Below are 18,581 nucleotides of genomic sequence, written 5' to 3'. Positions count from 1 at the left end.
CTGGGGATTTGGGGTGCTTCGGAGATAAACTTCTTGAATCCTTATCTAGGATGATTATCTGTTGGTTATGAACTCTAGAGATAGATTTAGAGCTAGCATTCACTGTTTGTATCTGTTCTTAATGCTTTCGTGTTTGAGCGGCGTGCGAGAGATCGCCGACGCGAGAATGCGGATGTTCTCGCGACTTCGCGTTAGAGATAACCTTAGTTGTGAGATGATCTCGTTTGTGCTCCTGAGATGGACGCTTATGTGAGAGATACGTGATAACATAGATGAGTATCGTAGGTTGAGTATAATGGGTTGGTAAGTGTATGTTTGTGAAGAGTGAATATATTTACATTCCTGATAAGTTCTTTCTCTTCTAAGAATGTGTTTATTCTTTTCCTGTCTATATCTTTGTTTACTTTTTGCTCATTCAAACCCAAGTTCGAAACCGTAGAAACTGTTGAATGGCATCTCTCCATCTCTGTGGACGATAAATCACGGATCAATATTTCCAAATCTTGTTTGTTGCTTGCCCTATACTACATTCAACAGGCATTGTTTCATGTTAGATGTTGTGCACATGTACTAAATTTGTTAGTGTAAGATGGCCTTATCCAAATTAAGGATGTCATTGGCAAAGTTCGTGAAAGTGTGAAGTATATTAACCATAATGATGCAAGATTGAAAGCTTTATGTGATGTTGTTGAACAAAAGGGGCTAAAAGATAGGAAGCTCATACTTGATTGCCCAACAAGATGGAATTCTACGTATCACATGTTATCCGCTGCATTGAAATTCAGGATTGCATTTCCATCTTATAAGGAAAGAGAACCACATTATAAGTATGCACCTTCATATGAAGATTAGGACAATGTTGAGAAAGTTTGTCAATTTCTTGAAGTGTTTAATCTTGCCACTCTTGTTATATCAGGTAGTGAGTACCGTACTTCTAATCGATAACTTGCAGAAGTTTGGAAGGTGAAGCAAGGCATTGATAAAGCAGCAGAAGATACAAATTCATTTATGAGAGAAATGGCAGCTTCTATGAAATTAAAGTTTGACAAATATTGGGGTGAATGCAATTTGTTGATGGCTATTGCTAGTGTTTTGGATCCAAGGAGCGAATTTCATACTATTGATATATTCTTTCCATTGTTATATGAAGTTGAAGTTCCTAAAGAGAATATAAAGAAGGTGGAGAATTCATTAAAGGAGCTATATGCTGAATATGTTTCTCTAAGTCTGCAAGAGTCATCTTCTAATGAAGTTCATATTAGTAGCATCAATTCATCATCATCATCTTTGATCCAATCTCAATCTTTAGTCATCACCAGATTTGACCGAATCATGAGCATTGTGCGTGAAAAGGAAGTTGTTCCTGCAGTGAAATCAGAATTACAAACTTATCTTGATGAAGATTTTTACATTCCCGATGGAGATAATAGTTATTTTAGCGCATTGGAGTGGTGGAGGAACAATAGCTTAAAATATAAGATCTTATCAAAGATGGCTGCTAATATTCTAGTTGTTCCTATGTCTACTGGGGCCTCGGAATCTACTTTCTATGCCAGAGGCAGAGTTATTGATGAATATCGCTCTAAATAGAATGAGAAATCTATAGAAGCACTTATTTGTGGTGGGGATTGACTTCGTCACAAGTATAACTTGGAACAAAAGTCTAAGGTTAAAACTTCTTCTTTTCACAATGTATTTGTATAATTCTTCTTACAAGTATAATTTTTTAACTTGTTATAGTTTTTAATATTTCTTTCTTATTTTTAAGGTGGCGACTAAACAACATCAAGAGATCACCTTAAAAATTTGAGTCCTTTTTGATGGATTATTATGATGTTTTGAATTTTTGCTAGTGTTTTAAACCAATGCATTGTGTAGTTGTTCTTCTAGTTTTTTTATCATATTGTCATTATGTCAGTTAGTATTTGTAGAAACTTGCTTGTGGTGTAGTGGCTTGAGGTAATAATTTATTTTGTGTTAAGAATATTATGATTTTGGATGTATCTCTGTCGCTTTGTAAGTGTAATCTATTATGATATCACACTTATAAGATGTTTGTGTGTCAGAGATTTATGATTCTGCAGGTGAGTTTTAAATATTTGTGGCATCTTGAAGCCTTTGTTTACTATTTCTCATATTGATTGTTAACTTATGATGCTAATTTTGGTGAAGTTAGCAAAGTGGTTTACTTACTACAGATTTTAATATTTAACTATAATGTTGCAATATTATCTATATAAGGCATACATCCCTCCAAGTTATTTAAATAATTAAATTTATAAAATTCAAAATTATAATTTAGAATTTATTTGACATTTATAATGAAACTATTATTAACTAAATTTAAATTATAATTTTAATTTAACTAATTTAAATAATAATTATAGTTATAATTTATAATTTATTTGACATTTATAACTAAATTTAAATAATAGTTATAATTTTAGAGATTAATAATAGTTGTTTGGGTTGGATCTTTAACAAATTACTTTAGGCTAAAGCAAGTGTGTATATGTAATAACTGTATAATAAAGTAGGCTTTTAAATAGGCTATTAGGTCAGGCCAGGCTTATAAAAAGGTAAGACCAAACCTAAATTAAAGCCTATGATAGATAATAGGCCAGACTTAGGCTTTGAATTTAAAAAATAGGTCGGACTTACTTACGAAAAGCCTGGCCTAGTTCCACCTCTAGGTTACACCCTATAAATTTCAAATTAGAATCACAAGGAATTTGATTGTTCATCAGGCGCCACACCAACAGGGCTATAGAAGGAGGAGTGGAACAATTTCAAATAAGCTTTTGCTAAGGAACCTAAGGCCTAGGAGGACTGTGATGCATATAGGCTTCCTTTAGGGAGAGAGATCCATAAGAGGAATGCTTCTAAAGTAGCTCATCCTCAATTCGCTCCAAGGGAATGTGAGTATTTTTTATGGCCTTAATGATGTTAGGATGACTACTGTACAGGTCTTGAGGAAGATTCCAAATGCCACCAGTAATGAAATTCTTCACTTTTATGGAGATGTCATGATTCACATTTGGAACAAGATCCACAAAAGCTGGGCTACACCAGGGGTTAAGCCAAAAGTAAATCTTAGAGCCATCTCTAAGAAGCCAGGAGGAATTATCCATAACCATTTGAAACTTGTATTTGATGCTACTCCATATGGATAAATATATGCGGTGGCCATTGATCTTCCTCTTTCTTAACAATATGTTCCTAATGAGAGTTACCTAAGGCTCATCAGAATGAAGGAACGCCCAACAAAGCTTAAGATCAGAAGCTTCATTGAGCTTAGATAGATTCTTGATGCCAAGACCCCTTTCAGAAACAGGTGTGCCAAGACCCACTTCTTAATGTTATACATCTTTCTTTTGCAAAAAATCATAATGTCATCAGCATATAAGGAGTGAGAGGGAATCTTCATAGCCTTGCGTCCTACAATAAGCTCCAACCTTCCTTGCTCCATAAGGCAAGAAATACCTCTACTGAGGACCTCTTCTGCAATAAAAAATAGAAGAGGAGACAAGGGATCACCTTGTCTGACCCCTCTTTAACAAGCAAAGTACCCATGTTGGCTACCATTTATAGAAATAGATAACTTTATTGAATGAAGAATGGTCTCAATCCAATCACAAAAGGTTTTGCAAAAGAGAAAAATATTTATCCACTACTTCATTATCTAATTGATGAGAGGGGTAAATCGGTCCTTTTACAATTGTTTCCCAAAATTTACGATATAAGCTTTTAAGAAAAAGTTTGAAAATAGCTTGCCAAATATAAAATTTGTTATTTTCAAAAGGTGGTGGTGAATTAAAAAAGATCTTGTGTAGGAAGTCATATTTCTCCTGAGACGATTAGTCCTTAAACAAGAGTTAGGCTCTGATGCCACTTATTGGACTTGAGACTTCACACACAAGAGTGTGGTTTGGAAAAACTTGGTTTTGAATTTTTTTTGCAATATAAGTCAGAGTTTAAAAAACATTTTAAAAGAATAAACAACAGAAAATAAATAGCAGAAAGTAAATAGTTAAGGGAAGAAGAAGAACATAGAGAATTATAGAGGCTCGGTCAAATCAAAAAGACCTACTCCTCTCCCCAAGACTTGGCCTTGAGAGTTTCCAATAATACTTGAGAGCTTTTTGTAGGAAAAGCTCACAAACCCCCTTATACAAGGAAATGATGGTTGACCTTCAACCAAACATTACAAGACGATAGATGTGGGCGTTACGTCTTTTCTTTAATATAATGCTGAGAGTGAAGTGGCCAATCTTCCTTTCCAACGGTGGAATGAAGCAGTTAGTCACATTTCCACGAACGCAGACCTTGGAGCGGTTAGGTTTCAAGTTCCAAAATATATGAGCTTAATTCTTATAGTTTAACAGGATAACCAAATAACATCCTAGATTTTAACCGGGATAAATCTGAACCTATGAAGATTTTAAAACCAGACAAATCTTCAACCTATCTTGGTTTTAAACAGACTAACCAAGAACCAAGGAAGATTTTTATACGGATATTCTTCAACCTAAGACTGGTCTTACAATCCTCAACCTAAACTTTTATCGGGTTTAGCTTCGAACCACAAATAATTCCTAATTGAACAATATTCAACCAAGGTGTATATAAACAATACCCTTGGTGAATTTTACAATTCTACCATTTCCAGAATTACACTAGTAACCTCACTCACAAAGGAACTTTTCTCATAAAAGCATTTGGCTATAATAACATCTAGTGAGAGAAAGTTAAAATAAAACTTAGAGAGAGAGAGTGTGTGTGTGTGTGTGTGTGAGAGATGGTAGTGTCAAAACATGATTCTAGATAGTATGAAATGAGAAAAGAAACCTTTATTTATATGCAATAGGTGTGTCCAAAATGGAATTTGCAATCAATGAATTTTCGTTACCTAATTGATTAACATTTATTCTAATCGATTTAAATTTGAAAAATAATCGATTGTAAGTACTTTAATAGAAAAGAATATATATATATATATATATATATATATATATATATATATATATATATATATATATATATATATATATATATATATATATATATATATATATATATATATATATATATATATATATATATATATATATATATATATATATATAGTCTTTGCACATCATTAAGGTGTTGTCTAAATGGCTTGGGCGTAAGTTTGAACTAATCTAATTGGTTAGACCAAAGACCCTATCGATTAGATAAGTAAAAATTTCCCTCTAGTTCTTTCCACTGCTCCTAAGTCATTTGGTGCAACTCCAAAACATTTTTAAAGATATTTGCTCTTGATAAAAAAACATTAGAAAATGGTTTTGGTGTGTGTTCTTATAGCCTTATTCTTTTTCGAAAAGCCTCTTTTTTTACATAAGTTCACTCACTTACTAAATCAGGAGATTAATCTATAGTTCGTGAGAAAAATTGAACTCAACCGAACCATTGTAAAAATTCACTCGATCTGAACCGAACCGTCTCAATTTACTAAGAACCGAACTGAACCAAAATTATTGGTTTTGATATACCTTTTCAAAATTCAAAACTATACCGAACCGTTAGAAGACTTTTTTTTCTAAAATTTAACTTTTTTTAAAGTATTTTCCATTTTTAGTTTTGGTTCGATTCGGAATCAGTTTCAGTTTGGTTCACATTCAGTCACGGTTCAGTTCTAAAACTGTTTGTGCACAATGGTTTGGTTCACTAACCAAACATATTCAATTATTTTAACTCCACTTCGATTCGGTTCGATTCTTGAATTTTTTAAAACAACCCTAGTGGGAAAGACCTAAACCATCTCTTTTGGTTCTCAAGGTTGTTATGAGGCAAAGTTAAGAAGCTTGTGGTTTGGTTAGCAGTTTGTTGGACTATTTGGACCAAGAGGAATGATATTCGTTTTTAAAGGTGAGGTGTTCAATCTATGAAGTATTGGATAACATAAATTGTTAACATAAAATTTATAATTCTAATATATTATAATCATCAAATCATTAAAAATATTTGACGTAAATTATACATTATAATAATTTATTTTGTTTGATCATGATTTTAAGGACGGTATACATTTTCACAATAAGTTATTTGAGTTTGACTTTGTTCTATTCATATATCTCCTATAGTCCTATTTAATATCCATTTATGAGAATATACATTAAATTGACCCTACTAATAATGAATCTCAGGAGTTTTTCACTTGATCTATTTCTGTCATAAATATACATTAAATAGAGAGAGGGTATATAAAGGAAGCAAAATTAAACTCAATTTCTTATCAAAAAAAAAAAAAAAAACTCAATTTATACTTGGTAATAATTGGGCCCTACGGCCCATTAGTAGGGATCTCGTTCTTACTTGTATGCCACGAAAATACAAAGACAAACTCGAAAAAACAAAGAAAAATTTATACCGAAAATCAAACCACAACACGCATATCGTGTTTCAAGATTTTCTAAGATTGTTTGGTATCAAAAATCGCAGTGATCACCATTTTCATGAAATGACAATGAATGAGTCTCCTCCACCACCTCCACCTCCAACTGCGTTGCCCATGAAGCGCTTCAAGTTCGTATGGCGCTTTCTCTTGCTCTCCAATCTTGGACTTGGAGGTCAGTTACACTTTCTCCATCTCCACCTCCACAATGAATTTCAGATTAATGGGTCGTTATTTGTTGCTGTAATCGTTGTCTACAATTTGTTGTTTCTTTTTCACGTATATGCATATCATGTGTTTGATATATTGTCTATTACAGCTTTTGTTGGTTTTCCTTTCATTAAGATGCCCACGTGGCACTGCACATGTTTCTTTAAATGTTTATGTCTTGTTAGGCTAGTTGGCTCATTTAATCTTGGAACAAACTGTTCAAAAATTTCGAAGGATATTCATGTATTTGATTAAGTTCTTTCTTTGAAAGGTTTACTATCGAAAGCAATTTGATATCTTTGTTAATTTGGAGATTATGGCATTCAAGATACACTGTACATCACTGTGTGTTTCGTTATTTCTTTGTGTTTCATCATTTATATATAATTCATGGTTGTCATTTGACTCTATATTTTATTAAGACTATGTTTGGATTTTTTTAAACGAACCGAGCTGGATGGAAAGTAGCGGAATGGAATGGAGCCGAATGGATTACAAGTTCCATTCTATTGTTTGGATATTTTAATACGGAACAAAGTCATGTTCTCATTCCACTTCACTCCATTCTCTTTTTATCAATCCAAACGATGGTAATATTTGAGTGTAATAGTGAGAGAGTATTTCTGTCACATTCTTATGAAAGGAGCTTTGGATAATAGATCACTTGTCTTTGTTTGGGTATTTGCTGTTATGGGAGGGAAATAGTTGACCATCTCAAAGATTATCATTGCACTGCTACGGCCTACGGGTATTGTTTTTTAGTCTCTCTTCTAATGAAATGAATGCTTAGTCATTATGTAAATGAATGCATTCTGTGATCGAGAAACGGTACTATTTGATTTTGGACTTGTCCGTTGTTAAAAGGAAACTTATGGTAACAAAACTACAGTTGTTATGCCAGTTGGAAGATGTATTTGTATTTAAATTTATGAGTCTGAAAATGAGTGGAACCGTCCTTTTTGTATTTTTGGTTCTTTGTTACATTTACGTTGATGATTGATGAAATTTATGAGAAAATTGTTGTCTTGTGATTGGTGTTTTTATTAATAATACCTTGTACTCTGCAGTCTGGTGGGATATCTGTGTTCAATGATTCCACCATGTGAAGTCACTGGCCACTTGAATTATTTCTACTGCTATACCAAGTTATAACTGTCTCTACCAATTACCGGTGATTTTGTCCCTTGAAAAGAGTAGCTGCTTTTGGACATTGTTTTGGCAAAATTGTGATAAAATTAATAATGGATGATACAAAATCGATTAGTTTGACATATAATATTTATGATTTTATGTTGTTAAAATCATTTGATGTTGCATCAAAAAAAGTGGAAATGAAAACTCTAGTATATGACTTACATGTGTCTTTGGTTTAGAGGGAACATCTACAATATACTGATTTGTGGGAATGGTTCGTTGCTTGGTAAAGTTTCATATGAACTTGTTATCTGAGTTCTTGCGAAAATTTTACATCTATCTATCTCTTTAAACATTTACAAATTTTGATTGGGCCAAACCTATTTAATATTTAAAAAAAAGGAAAATTAAACATATATCATCAGAGGATTTATTTCCCTAATTTGCTTTTGTTGCTCCATGATTCGTATTTGATAATTCACAGCTTTTCTGTTTGCAAGGGCAAAACGGAGAGATTCAATGGAGATTCATAGAAAAAAAACAGCACATAGATTGCCCAAGGCCAAAGTTGAAGTTCCTCCTGAACTCCCCACAAGTTCAGCGGACCTAACCTATGATGATTTCTTGTTCCCAGTCCCAATGCCTGTCGAAGCGCGGGCTCCAATTCCTGAAGAACAACAGCGTGAAGTTTTCGAGTGGATGCTGGAAGAGAAAAGAAAAGTGAAACCAAAGGATGCTATGGAGAAAAAACAAATTGACGAAGAAAAGTACATTCTTAAGCAGTTCCTGCGTGCAAAGTCCATACCCAAGTTTTAATTTCCTCTTAACTCTTTCATTATTAATAACTGGTAGATTAAAGTTCTGACTTTGACGCGCTGGTCTCTTCAGAAGTTCATTATTTGCTGAATAGAACAGCAACAGTTTAATGGCATTGCATTTCCATGAATTTTAAGGAAGCAAGCATCAACTTAACCTAACTTCATTCTTGTAAGTTGTAACGTGTTGTGCATTGAGAGATAACTGTAGCCTTCGTCTTATTCATTGGAACATGGATATTATGCGAGTATATTAGTGTTATATCAACAATTTCGTTTCTTTTTTGCTCCACTACTGGTAGATCTTTACTTATCTTTTTTTTTTTACTCTTCCAACATTTGATATCTCTCTTGGTTGTGTGCCTGTATGAATGAATGAGATACTTCCCAGTTGCTACTCATAAATAATTTCATGTTTGGATTCATCATTCTGGCTTTCCAAATCAAGCTCATTGGATTTTATACAGCTAGAAATTGGAGTTTCTTGCTCAATTCATGTGGTTTTTTCTAAATCCAATGTTAAAAACTATTGTGGGGGCCTGGGGGGCGCCTATGTATTGGCAAAATATGACAAAAGAAATGATAGCGATATCAATAACAGAGTTTTATGGTAATGTACATGCGTTTATCGTTTACAGCATACTTGTCAAGTGGATCAATGTGCACAGCCTAAGTGCTGTTATGTGACAGAATTTTGTTGAGGAGCAGTCATCATAGTACCTCAGCTCTTGAGTAGATCAAATGATTGAGTTTTCAATATATGGTAATGGTAGTCACAATATAAGACATCCAATTTCTATCGGATTATCTAACTGCAGTGAATTTGAATCTCAAACGTCATTCAAGAAGGCCCCAATCTCATGGACATCCTGCAAATGTTATCTTACAGTACTCTGGAAGAGTGGTCGATTTTCACTCATTATCATAAAACAAATTTTGCCTAGTCCCCCACCTGACAACGGTAAACTACTGCATTTCTATATCTAGTTAGAAATAGATAAATGAAAATGAAGAAACATGCTTGTTATGGTGTTTGGGACTTGGATCTCTGAGTTATAAATTTGATTATCAAGAGCTGTAAATTTACCATTGTTAGCAATATAGTGAAATTTAGAGTTGATGGTTGAAGTCACTATCTTTCTTATTTGGCCAACTCATATAATACAGTTCTTGTCTTATTGAACGTTTTGTCTTTGCTATGCTAGGGACCGTTTTGATTTCAGGTACTAACTGTCATGTAGCAGTAATTCAAGTAAGAGAGGCAAGGTTAGTCAGTAACCACATGGTACTTTTGTTCATGTCTATTAACTTACCAGCTCTATAAATAATGGATCTTCTATTATCTTGGCCCGTGAGTATAGTTTAAACTCCACAAAAATCTTTTGATATTTTGGATTAAATTTTAAATAATATAAATCGGAATAGTTTTTTTTTTGTTTTGTATTCAGAAAAAAAAACTTAAAATGTAATTATTCTTTTTCTGTTTTTATTAGGCCCATTTAATTTAGTTGGCCCAGTGTTACGTAGCTAGCAAGTTTTTTGACCCTATATATTTGATAGGTCCTTTATGTTGTATTTTTTAATATTTTTGAAAATATGAAATAAAATTTTATTTTTTCTTTAATTGATCATCTCTATCTCCACTGCTAACTCAACATGGTATCCGGAGCAAAGAGATTACTCTCATATTTTCTCTTTCTTTCCACTCTACATGTTATCTTTCCATTGAATTTTCAGATTTCTTCAATTTTCACTATCATCTTATCACTGTTTTGATCAAGATTTCATACACGTGTCTTGATCTCTTTCAACTCACGAAGATTTCTTCAATTTTCACTATCATCTTATCACTGCTTTGATCAAGATTCCATACACACGTCTTGATCTCTTTCAACTCACGAATTTCTTCCATATCCGTTTTCATCATTTCCATAACGAATCAGGTTTTTCATTTCTCATTTACACCTCTTTCTCTTTTCTAAATTCTCGTGTATGTTAGGGTCTCCATCTCCTTCTACAAAGTCTTGAATATAACATGTACTTTGGTTAGATCTCCTTTGTAGTTAGAAAGCTTCGTCCTCAGATTGTTCTTAGTCTTAGCATACTTCACCTTGTCAAACACACTCCATAAAGAGGACCCTTAATAGGTGGGTCTCCTTGTAGTCTACCAAGAAATATTCAGGAAAGATAAGCACCTATAAACCTGATAGTGTCAAAAGTATCATCACTCTACAGGGAGGACTCAATTGGCAAGATCTTCTGGAGACGAGGTTAGGACACCCATCCCATTGGCTACCTTACTCTAATGGGAGAAGTTAGCCTCCCACCTCTAGATCTTTAAGGTATGAGAATCGTTAGATTCCTCGCCCTCAAGTATCCACTTGAACCCCTGTTGATTAGATCTTCGAGGGAATCTGGGACATTTTCTCTACAATAAAAACAAGAAGAAATAATCAACATAAGTCATGTAAGCAACAATAGAGGAAAACAACATTAAAACTTACTTATATATTTGTCTAGGGATCCATTATCACTTTGGTCCATAATAATCATGGTGCGGGGCTCTGTGACTTTAAACGTGTCAAAGGTTTAGACTACCTCAACGTCGTCAGCCGTAAGGCAAGTATAGTTGTACTCGTTGATTGCTGCAAGACTATCAATCTAGGCAAGGGGAAATCTAAGGGCATCACCCCTAGTAGTAATTGATGAGGAAACGTCTCATCCCATCATCCTCAGAAACTTGTCCTTTCAACCTTTGAAATGGTACGAATGAGGTTTGAATAAGTCTCTCCCTAGCAAATCGATCATGGTTACTAGGGCCAGTGAACATATGCTTTGGTATAGTAAAATGAGAAAAATGTCTCAGTGGTTGGGTAAGCCCATAGTTGCTGGCATGGAATTTCAAATGTCCTAATCAAGCTCCATCTGTTAGGAGTGATTTGGGAGGGGGCCACTGAGTACCGTGAGAACCTCGACCAAGGGAGAGAAAGGAAGGCAAACCCTAACCTCACGAAGTTGTGGGTAAGTAGAAGTAAAAGAAATAAATGGAAGAGGTGTCAAAATAACTTATTTTTCATCATCATAGAAAGAGAAAGCAAGTTGTTGCTGAAGAGGGGTTATTTGCTTCTCAGTGGAGTAATTAGACCCAACTTCCCTTACATCCTTGGGCCCAAGATCATAGGTGGCCATAACCTTCCAGTTTCTTGGGAAACAACAGGAAAAGATGAGTCATTATCACTACCACCACAAATATCACTATCGGATTTAAGAGAACTCTCGCAGCTGCCAAACACTCCTAGTTCCATTAATCTACATTTAACAATTCTATCAAGACACCTATTGTTTTTATAACAATAGTTCCGTAGGGATGTATCCTCATCACGAGTTGATGATTCAACCAGATTTCCTTCCTCGTATAAATCCCTAATAATCGCCATAAAGAAAAAATGGAGAAAAGAATTACAAATATGTACCTGTGTAGGGTATGAACATGAGCTTATGGAGATGTGAAAATTGTTGAAGTGAGAAGAAACATTTGAAAGCTTTAGCCAGAAAGTGTGTGAAAAAGTGAAAAGGCCGAGGGTTCGCCCCCTTAAATAAGAAAGGAAAACTAAGGGTAATCACAGGTACCTTACGTTTTCAATTGGATGTGAAAGGTTCTGCACCTTTTGACACGTGCAAAAAAAAAACGTCAATTGGGCATCCCAAGGTTAGGTCATCATTGATGACATTATATTTCTCACACGCTTCTCCCTCCAACAATTATTTTGTGATTTTCCAGCTGATGTATGGCTTACAATTTGGATACAAATGTGTCAAGACTTATTCTAGATTTGAAGGTTATCATTGATCACATCAGTTCTTAGTTTACTATCGATTTTCATTTTATTAATTTATTCATTAGTGATAAATAAAAGTTCAAATTTAGTGTTGTGATGTCACCCAATCATACTACTTTTTTCTAGCATTTTGATTAATATTTCAATTATATTTGTAGCTAACATTGCATGAAATAAAGAAAACCATAACATGTTTCAAGATATTGTAGAAAAGCTCAATTAAAGTCAAAATCATTCTAATCAGACAAGTTTTATAATTTTTACACGTTGGAAATTATAATGACAAGAAGTGGAATAAGCCCGACTCACAAATTCTATAATTCTACTAATCGCAACACGAACACCATACAACGCAACATGATCCATGATGGCTAGCAACATTGAAATTGCCTAAAAAAATCGTGTGGCGACTGGCGATTGTGTATCAATGCGACACAATTTGAGTTTTGACATGTCTTCCATATTAGCATAAGTGACTGATCACAACACAATTTCTAATAGGTGCGGTGTGATTTAATGATAGAGAAACCTAATAATTTTTTTTAAACTCTTCGCAAATCATAATACTTTTGAATTTTATACTTATAGATTTTTTCTTTATAGCTTTTCTAGAGCAAAGTTGTAGTTTTTCACCATTGAAATTTCAATCTTTTAGTGTATAATTTACGTATTGATTTCTAATTTTTAATTACTATGTGAGTAGCTAAAATTCCAATTTTTTTAGAGACGAGTTCTTGTTTCATATGACATACCTTTTACCTTACGTTATTACTATATTAATGAATTGTATTTGGGTATTTATCTAATATTTTCTAAGAGTGAAGAACCATTTTGGCCCCTCACAAATATTACACGAGTCAAATTAGTCCCTCACAAAAAAATTGACTCAACTTAATCCCTTACAAAATTTAACCGGGTCATATTAGTCCTTCTGCTAATATTTTTCTCAAATTGGTTTTTTCTACTTCTAAACCGGTTCTTTTCATACTTCTAAACCGTGACTGGACTGACACGTTAGATTTTTTTTTTTAAATACTAAATTAATTTTTATTTTTAATTTCATTTTTAAACAGTTATCAATGAATAATATCAAAAAAGCCAAAATTATTTCTTATAAAGTAATTTTTAAACAAGTAATTTCCATGATTTCTACTAATATTAACAAATTCTATACATAAACTTTTACCTATGAGGTCTCAAATCCAAGTCCCATTCAAGTTAAATAATCTTCACTTTACAACTAGACAAATCAATTTCTATCGTTAATAAAGTGACTATCATTTACAACTAGAAAAATCAATTTCTATTGTTAGTAAAGCAACTATTATTTACAACAAGACAAATCAATTTCTATTGTTAGTAAAGTGATTATCATTTACAACTAGATAAATCAATTTCTATTGTTAATAAAGTGATTATCATTTACAACTAGACAAATCAATTTCTACGGTTAGTAAAGTGACTATCAATAACAACTAGACAAATCAATTTCTATTGTTAGTAAAGTGACTATCATTTACAGATAGATAAATCGATTTCTATTGTATTAAATTGACTGTCATTTAATCTCAAGAGACTTAGGTTCGAGACCATATTGATACAAATTTTGTATTTTGTATTTTAAATTTAGAATTGTTTAAGATTAACCACGTGGGCCTGAGTTCAACTCCTTATAAGAAACAATTTTGGCTTTTTTATATTATTAATTTATAATTGTTTAAAAATGAAATTAAAAATAAAAATCAATTTAGTATTTACAAAATGAAAAATAAATAAAATCCAACGTGGCAGTCCAGTCACGGTTTAAAACTAGAAAAAAAAACCGATTTGAGAAAAATATTAGCAGAAGGACTAATATGATCCGGTTAAATTTTGTAAGGGATTAAGTTGGGTCAATTTTTTTGTGAGGGACTAATTTAACTCGTGTAATATTTATGAGGGACCAAAATGGGTCTTCACTCATTTTCTAATTATCAATGAATTGAGCTGTGAGTTATCTTGTGAAACTAGTCATGGAATATGTAAAAGATTCTAATTAGGTATTCTAGTAGTGTGTCACCTAAGACTAGAAGTCAAAATAAGAAACTCTCATATTTTTGTTATATTGCGACTTACTTGAGAATTGAGTGGTATCTCAAAATGGATAAAGGTTTAATCTCTAAGAACTAATATAAAATATTTTAGAAAATATTTTTGAACATGAGAGTAATTACAAGGAATAAATATTATATCGCTTCACTTAGTGAAAATCACAGAAAGCGACGTGAGAATTCTCAATCACCTATTTATAAGTTTAATCATCTATTATCAGATGTGTCACCCTTCTACTAAATATCCCGTCTTCCTCTAAGATGAGTTGCCTGACGTGAGAGTTGAAAAATGATGGGTTTTCATCCAGTAACGTTATGGAAGAAGTGTGTCACACTCGTGAAATTGTCCAATTGTTTAACACAAATTTATTCAATATTATGTGATACTCACGTTAATATTTCATCATTGTTGCCTATGTTATTTTAACTTCTTATCTTGAATTCGTACACAATTCAAGTGGTATAATTATGTATTATTTTTTTTTCATTTTAACCTTTTAGTTTTTGGAGTTTAATAAAATAACATTTGGTTTTAAATAAATAAATTTTCTATAAAAGGATTCAAGTTAGGAATCAAACTTGACACATCAATCAATTTAAAGACCCTAGCATTGTATTTCATGCAGAGCTACATTTATTCGGATTATCCAATGTGAAAAAGGACATAGCTAGAGCCAAAAATCCATAATCCTAAAGGAAATGTAAAATAGATAAATGTAGCCCCAATACACATCACCACTTAGCTGTGACATAAAACAACAAGACATTTCCTTCCATTATCATTATGATGTCCAGAGAGACAAATTATAAGTAATGAAATTAACTCTACGCGGTCTGCAAAGGAAATTGACTCATTATATTTATATCATATTCTGTACAAAACATTCACATATTAACATATACTAAACTTTGAGCATTTACTTTTTATGTGTTATGGTTAGTCCAAAACAACAGCCTCGAATTCAATCTTTGCTTGCAACCACCCCTTAGAAATTTTGGTTTACTACTTCTTGCGGTTTTTATTGGCTCATGCGTGAGGCTTAAGCTTAACATGTTCCACATAACCTCCACATCTTTGTAACCGCACATTTCCACTTCATCTCGAAGATTCAACAATCCACCAACAGTTTCACCCACATCGCCGCTGAATTTAACCACACTGCCACTTTGGCATCTAGCAACAATCCCTGTCCATATAAAAAATAATAGAATCATATCAGATTCAATTCAGCCCTTATCGCTTTGATTCGTTAATAAAAATAAATTATTAAAAAAAAGGACCTACCGGATTTGCGAAGCTTGATTCTGGTGGAGAGAAGGATGAAAGTTCTTCTAAGCTTAAGCCACAAATCCATCTGTGAAGCAAATATGCTGAGATAAAATGATTGAATTCAAAATAAATTTATATGGGGTGATGAGAAATGAGGCATTAGATTAGGAAAGAGAGAGGCACCGAAAACTTAGAACACGTTGGTTGAATCAAGTGCCAAGCGTCTGGTGTTGGTGCATTCCACGAGGGGAGGATTGTATAATTGAGATGCCATGTAAGCATTAGGATTTGACTCTTCTTCAACTTCTTCAAATATTTACTATTCATAATCCTATCAAAAAGAATATTATGGATTCGGCTTCGGCTGCTCTTGTCACTTTCCATGAATCACTTACACGATGCCGTTTCATGCCTACTCAAATCAACCCACTTACTTATTTATACACAACCACCCTTACTCTTCTCTTTTTTATTTCCTATTTTGATAGTGTAATTTTTATCTAACATATTCCATCCAGTAAACAAACTTTTAATAATTCATTTTTATTTTTGAATTAATTCTCTTTTTTTAGGTATTAATCTTTTCAAAAATAAAACTTTTCAAGCAGATTTATTGATTGTCTCTTTTTTTTTTGAATTAGTAAATGATCAGTACGTTCGCACGGGTCGTACAAATTCGATATAAATATTAAATAAATATTAGATAATTATGATTAAGAAATATATATATATATATATATATATATATATATATATATATATATATATATATATATATATATATATATATATATATATATAAATTAAGAGAAAATTTTTCATGAATGATGATTGTATTTAAATATTAATTTCATTTATTAAGTTGTAGTTGTTGTCATACATAGAAATCATGTTGAAGAATACTTTCCACATAGATATAATTTATTAACAATGAACTTTTTTTCATTTATAAAAGGTGTAATGTTCGCGTGTCCGTCACACCCCGCGCCTATGGTTTTGTTGGGCGAAGGCAAGATTTTACGATTTGTGTGTTCATTAATAAAAATATTTGTAAATTATTTCTGTTTATAAAAATATTTGTAATTTATTCTCGTTTATAAAAATAATTGTATCAACAATTGACTTTTTACTGTTTATAAACATATTTGTAACTTATTCTCATTTATAAAAATAATTGTATCAACGGTAGACTTTTTCTCGTTTATAAAAATATTTGTAAGTTATTCTCGTTTATAAAAATAATTGTATCAACATTTGACTTTTTTTTCGTTTATAAAAGTATTTATAACTTATTTCTGTTTTAAAAAATAATTGTATCTACATTTTACTTTTTCCCGTTTATAAAAATATTTATAACTTATTACTATAAATTATTTCTGTTATATAACTGAATTAATTAATTAATATTTTAAATATATCTCGTAAAATTAAATATGAGTATTATTAATTAGGCTAAATTACAGTTTTGGTCCCCCTGTTTTGGGTTTTCCACGATTTTGGTCCCCCTGTTTTCTTTTTAAACAGTTTTGGTCCCCCATTCCAATTTTGATGCAATTGTTCATGTACGGACATGTACTGTTCATGCACTGTTCATGTACGGACATGTACTGTTCATGCACTGTCCATGGACAAAATTGAGATGGGGGACCAAAACTGTTTAAAAAGAAAATAGGGGGACCAAAATCGTGAAAAACCTAAAACAGGGGGACCAAAACTGTAATTTAGCCTATTAATTAAATAATAATTTAAACTGTAATATAAATTTTCAAATAAAATATAATTAAAAAGTATATTATTTTATGAAATGAGAATTAAAAAGAATTTAATATAAAATTTGTTTATTTACCGACCATAATTGTACTAATAACTTTTTAAAATCAATTTTATTTTTTCTTATATCATGTCATAAAATTATATATCTTTTTTATTAAGTATTTGAAATTTGTTTATTTAAATTTTTTATAAAAAAACCATATTTAATAGTTTGGATTAATTATTATAGAAGTGGTAAAAAAAATTCATTCTAAGTAAAAAATAAATTTGAAAAACTAAAATAAAAGATAAACTTGAAAAACCAAAATAAAAGTTTGTATCTCGTAAAGTTTATGTTTTAAATGTTTCCGATAAGATTAACTGTTGGAATAAAAAATTGGGACTGTCAAACATTTATGAGTAGGAATGCAATAATTAGGAAAGGAAAATGAGAATTAGGATTATAAAAATATACTCATTTGGTAAAATTTAGGGTGAGGGTTTAATTAAGTCCCTCACTGGTGAATCATTTGAAAGATACCGTAAGATTTGATCAACGCTTCAAATTGATTACAATTAAAATAAAAATATTTGTACAATTTCTCACACAATTTTCTTACTGTATAACTAAACATGCATCTTCTCTTTTTATCTTTAATCTCTTAAAACTAAATACAATAATTAATAACATTTTAAAACTCTAATACGATGAACATTGAATGTGTTACTTTGATAATAAATTTGTGAAATAAAAAATAAATTTGACTTTTATAATATGTTTTCTTCTTACTTTCCCCAAATTTTCTATGCTTTTTGAACGAAAAAAATTATATAAAATTACGATTAGAATTATTTCTAATTATAAAATGAGAATTTCATTTACAAAGTTCTGATTGTTTTGTTTTTACATGAAAATTTTAGATAAGAGTAGTTGTCAGTGTTAATTAAGGAGAAGAAGAAAAGGTGTCGTTTTTTTTTTAAAAAAATTTCACAAAAAATAAATTGTGTAAAAAACTTATGATCAATTATGAAGAT

At 31.8% G+C, this 18,581-nt stretch overlaps 2 protein-coding genes across 3 annotated transcripts; one reads left to right on the top strand and one right to left on the bottom strand.

Annotated features, from left to right (window-relative positions):
• Positions 1 to 6,362: 6,362 nt before the first annotated feature.
• On the top strand, positions 6,363 to 8,887 carry LOC131601488 (uncharacterized). Of its 2 annotated transcripts, none has more exons than XM_058873321.1 (2): positions 6,363 to 6,611; positions 8,265 to 8,887. In XM_058873321.1, exons 1-2 carry the CDS (start codon positions 6,503 to 6,505, stop codon positions 8,594 to 8,596), a joined length of 441 nt encoding a protein of 146 aa, XP_058729304.1. In that variant the 5' UTR covers positions 6,363 to 6,502; the 3' UTR covers positions 8,597 to 8,887. The 2 variants fall into 2 exon arrangements, with proteins under 2 accessions (XP_058729304.1, XP_058729310.1); XM_058873327.1 differs by having other exon boundaries at positions 6,365 to 6,611; positions 8,281 to 8,887.
• A 6,328-nt stretch (positions 8,888 to 15,215) lies between these two features.
• On the bottom strand, positions 15,216 to 15,965 carry LOC131601478 (uncharacterized). The gene is made up of 2 exons (XM_058873311.1): positions 15,810 to 15,965; positions 15,216 to 15,711 (listed from the first exon to the last, which is right to left on the bottom strand). Exons 1-2 carry the CDS (start codon positions 15,877 to 15,879, stop codon positions 15,449 to 15,451), a joined length of 333 nt encoding a protein of 110 aa, XP_058729294.1. The 5' UTR covers positions 15,880 to 15,965; the 3' UTR covers positions 15,216 to 15,448.
• Between the last annotated feature and the right edge of the window lie 2,616 nt (positions 15,966 to 18,581).

This window comes from Vicia villosa, linkage group LG1, assembly GCF_029867415.1.
Source record: "Vicia villosa cultivar HV-30 ecotype Madison, WI linkage group LG1, Vvil1.0, whole genome shotgun sequence".
In the NCBI taxonomy this organism is placed as follows: Eukaryota; Viridiplantae; Streptophyta; class Magnoliopsida; order Fabales; family Fabaceae; genus Vicia; species Vicia villosa.
This window is presented reverse-complemented; position numbering and strand designations above follow the sequence as displayed.

Coding starts and splice junctions, on each gene's coding strand:
- LOC131601478 (XM_058873311.1), bottom strand. CDS start 15,879: ATGGATTTGTGGCTTAAGCTTAGAAGAACTTTCATCCTTCTCTCCACC. Junction 15,712..15,809: donor AATCAAGCTTCGCAAATCCG/GTAGGTCCTTTT, acceptor TTATATGGACAG/GGATTGTTGCTAGATGCCAA.
- LOC131601488 (XM_058873321.1), top strand. CDS start 6,503: ATGACAATGAATGAGTCTCCTCCACCACCTCCACCTCCAACTGCGTTG. Junction 6,612..8,264: donor CTCCAATCTTGGACTTGGAG/GTCAGTTACACT, acceptor GATAATTCACAG/CTTTTCTGTTTGCAAGGGCA.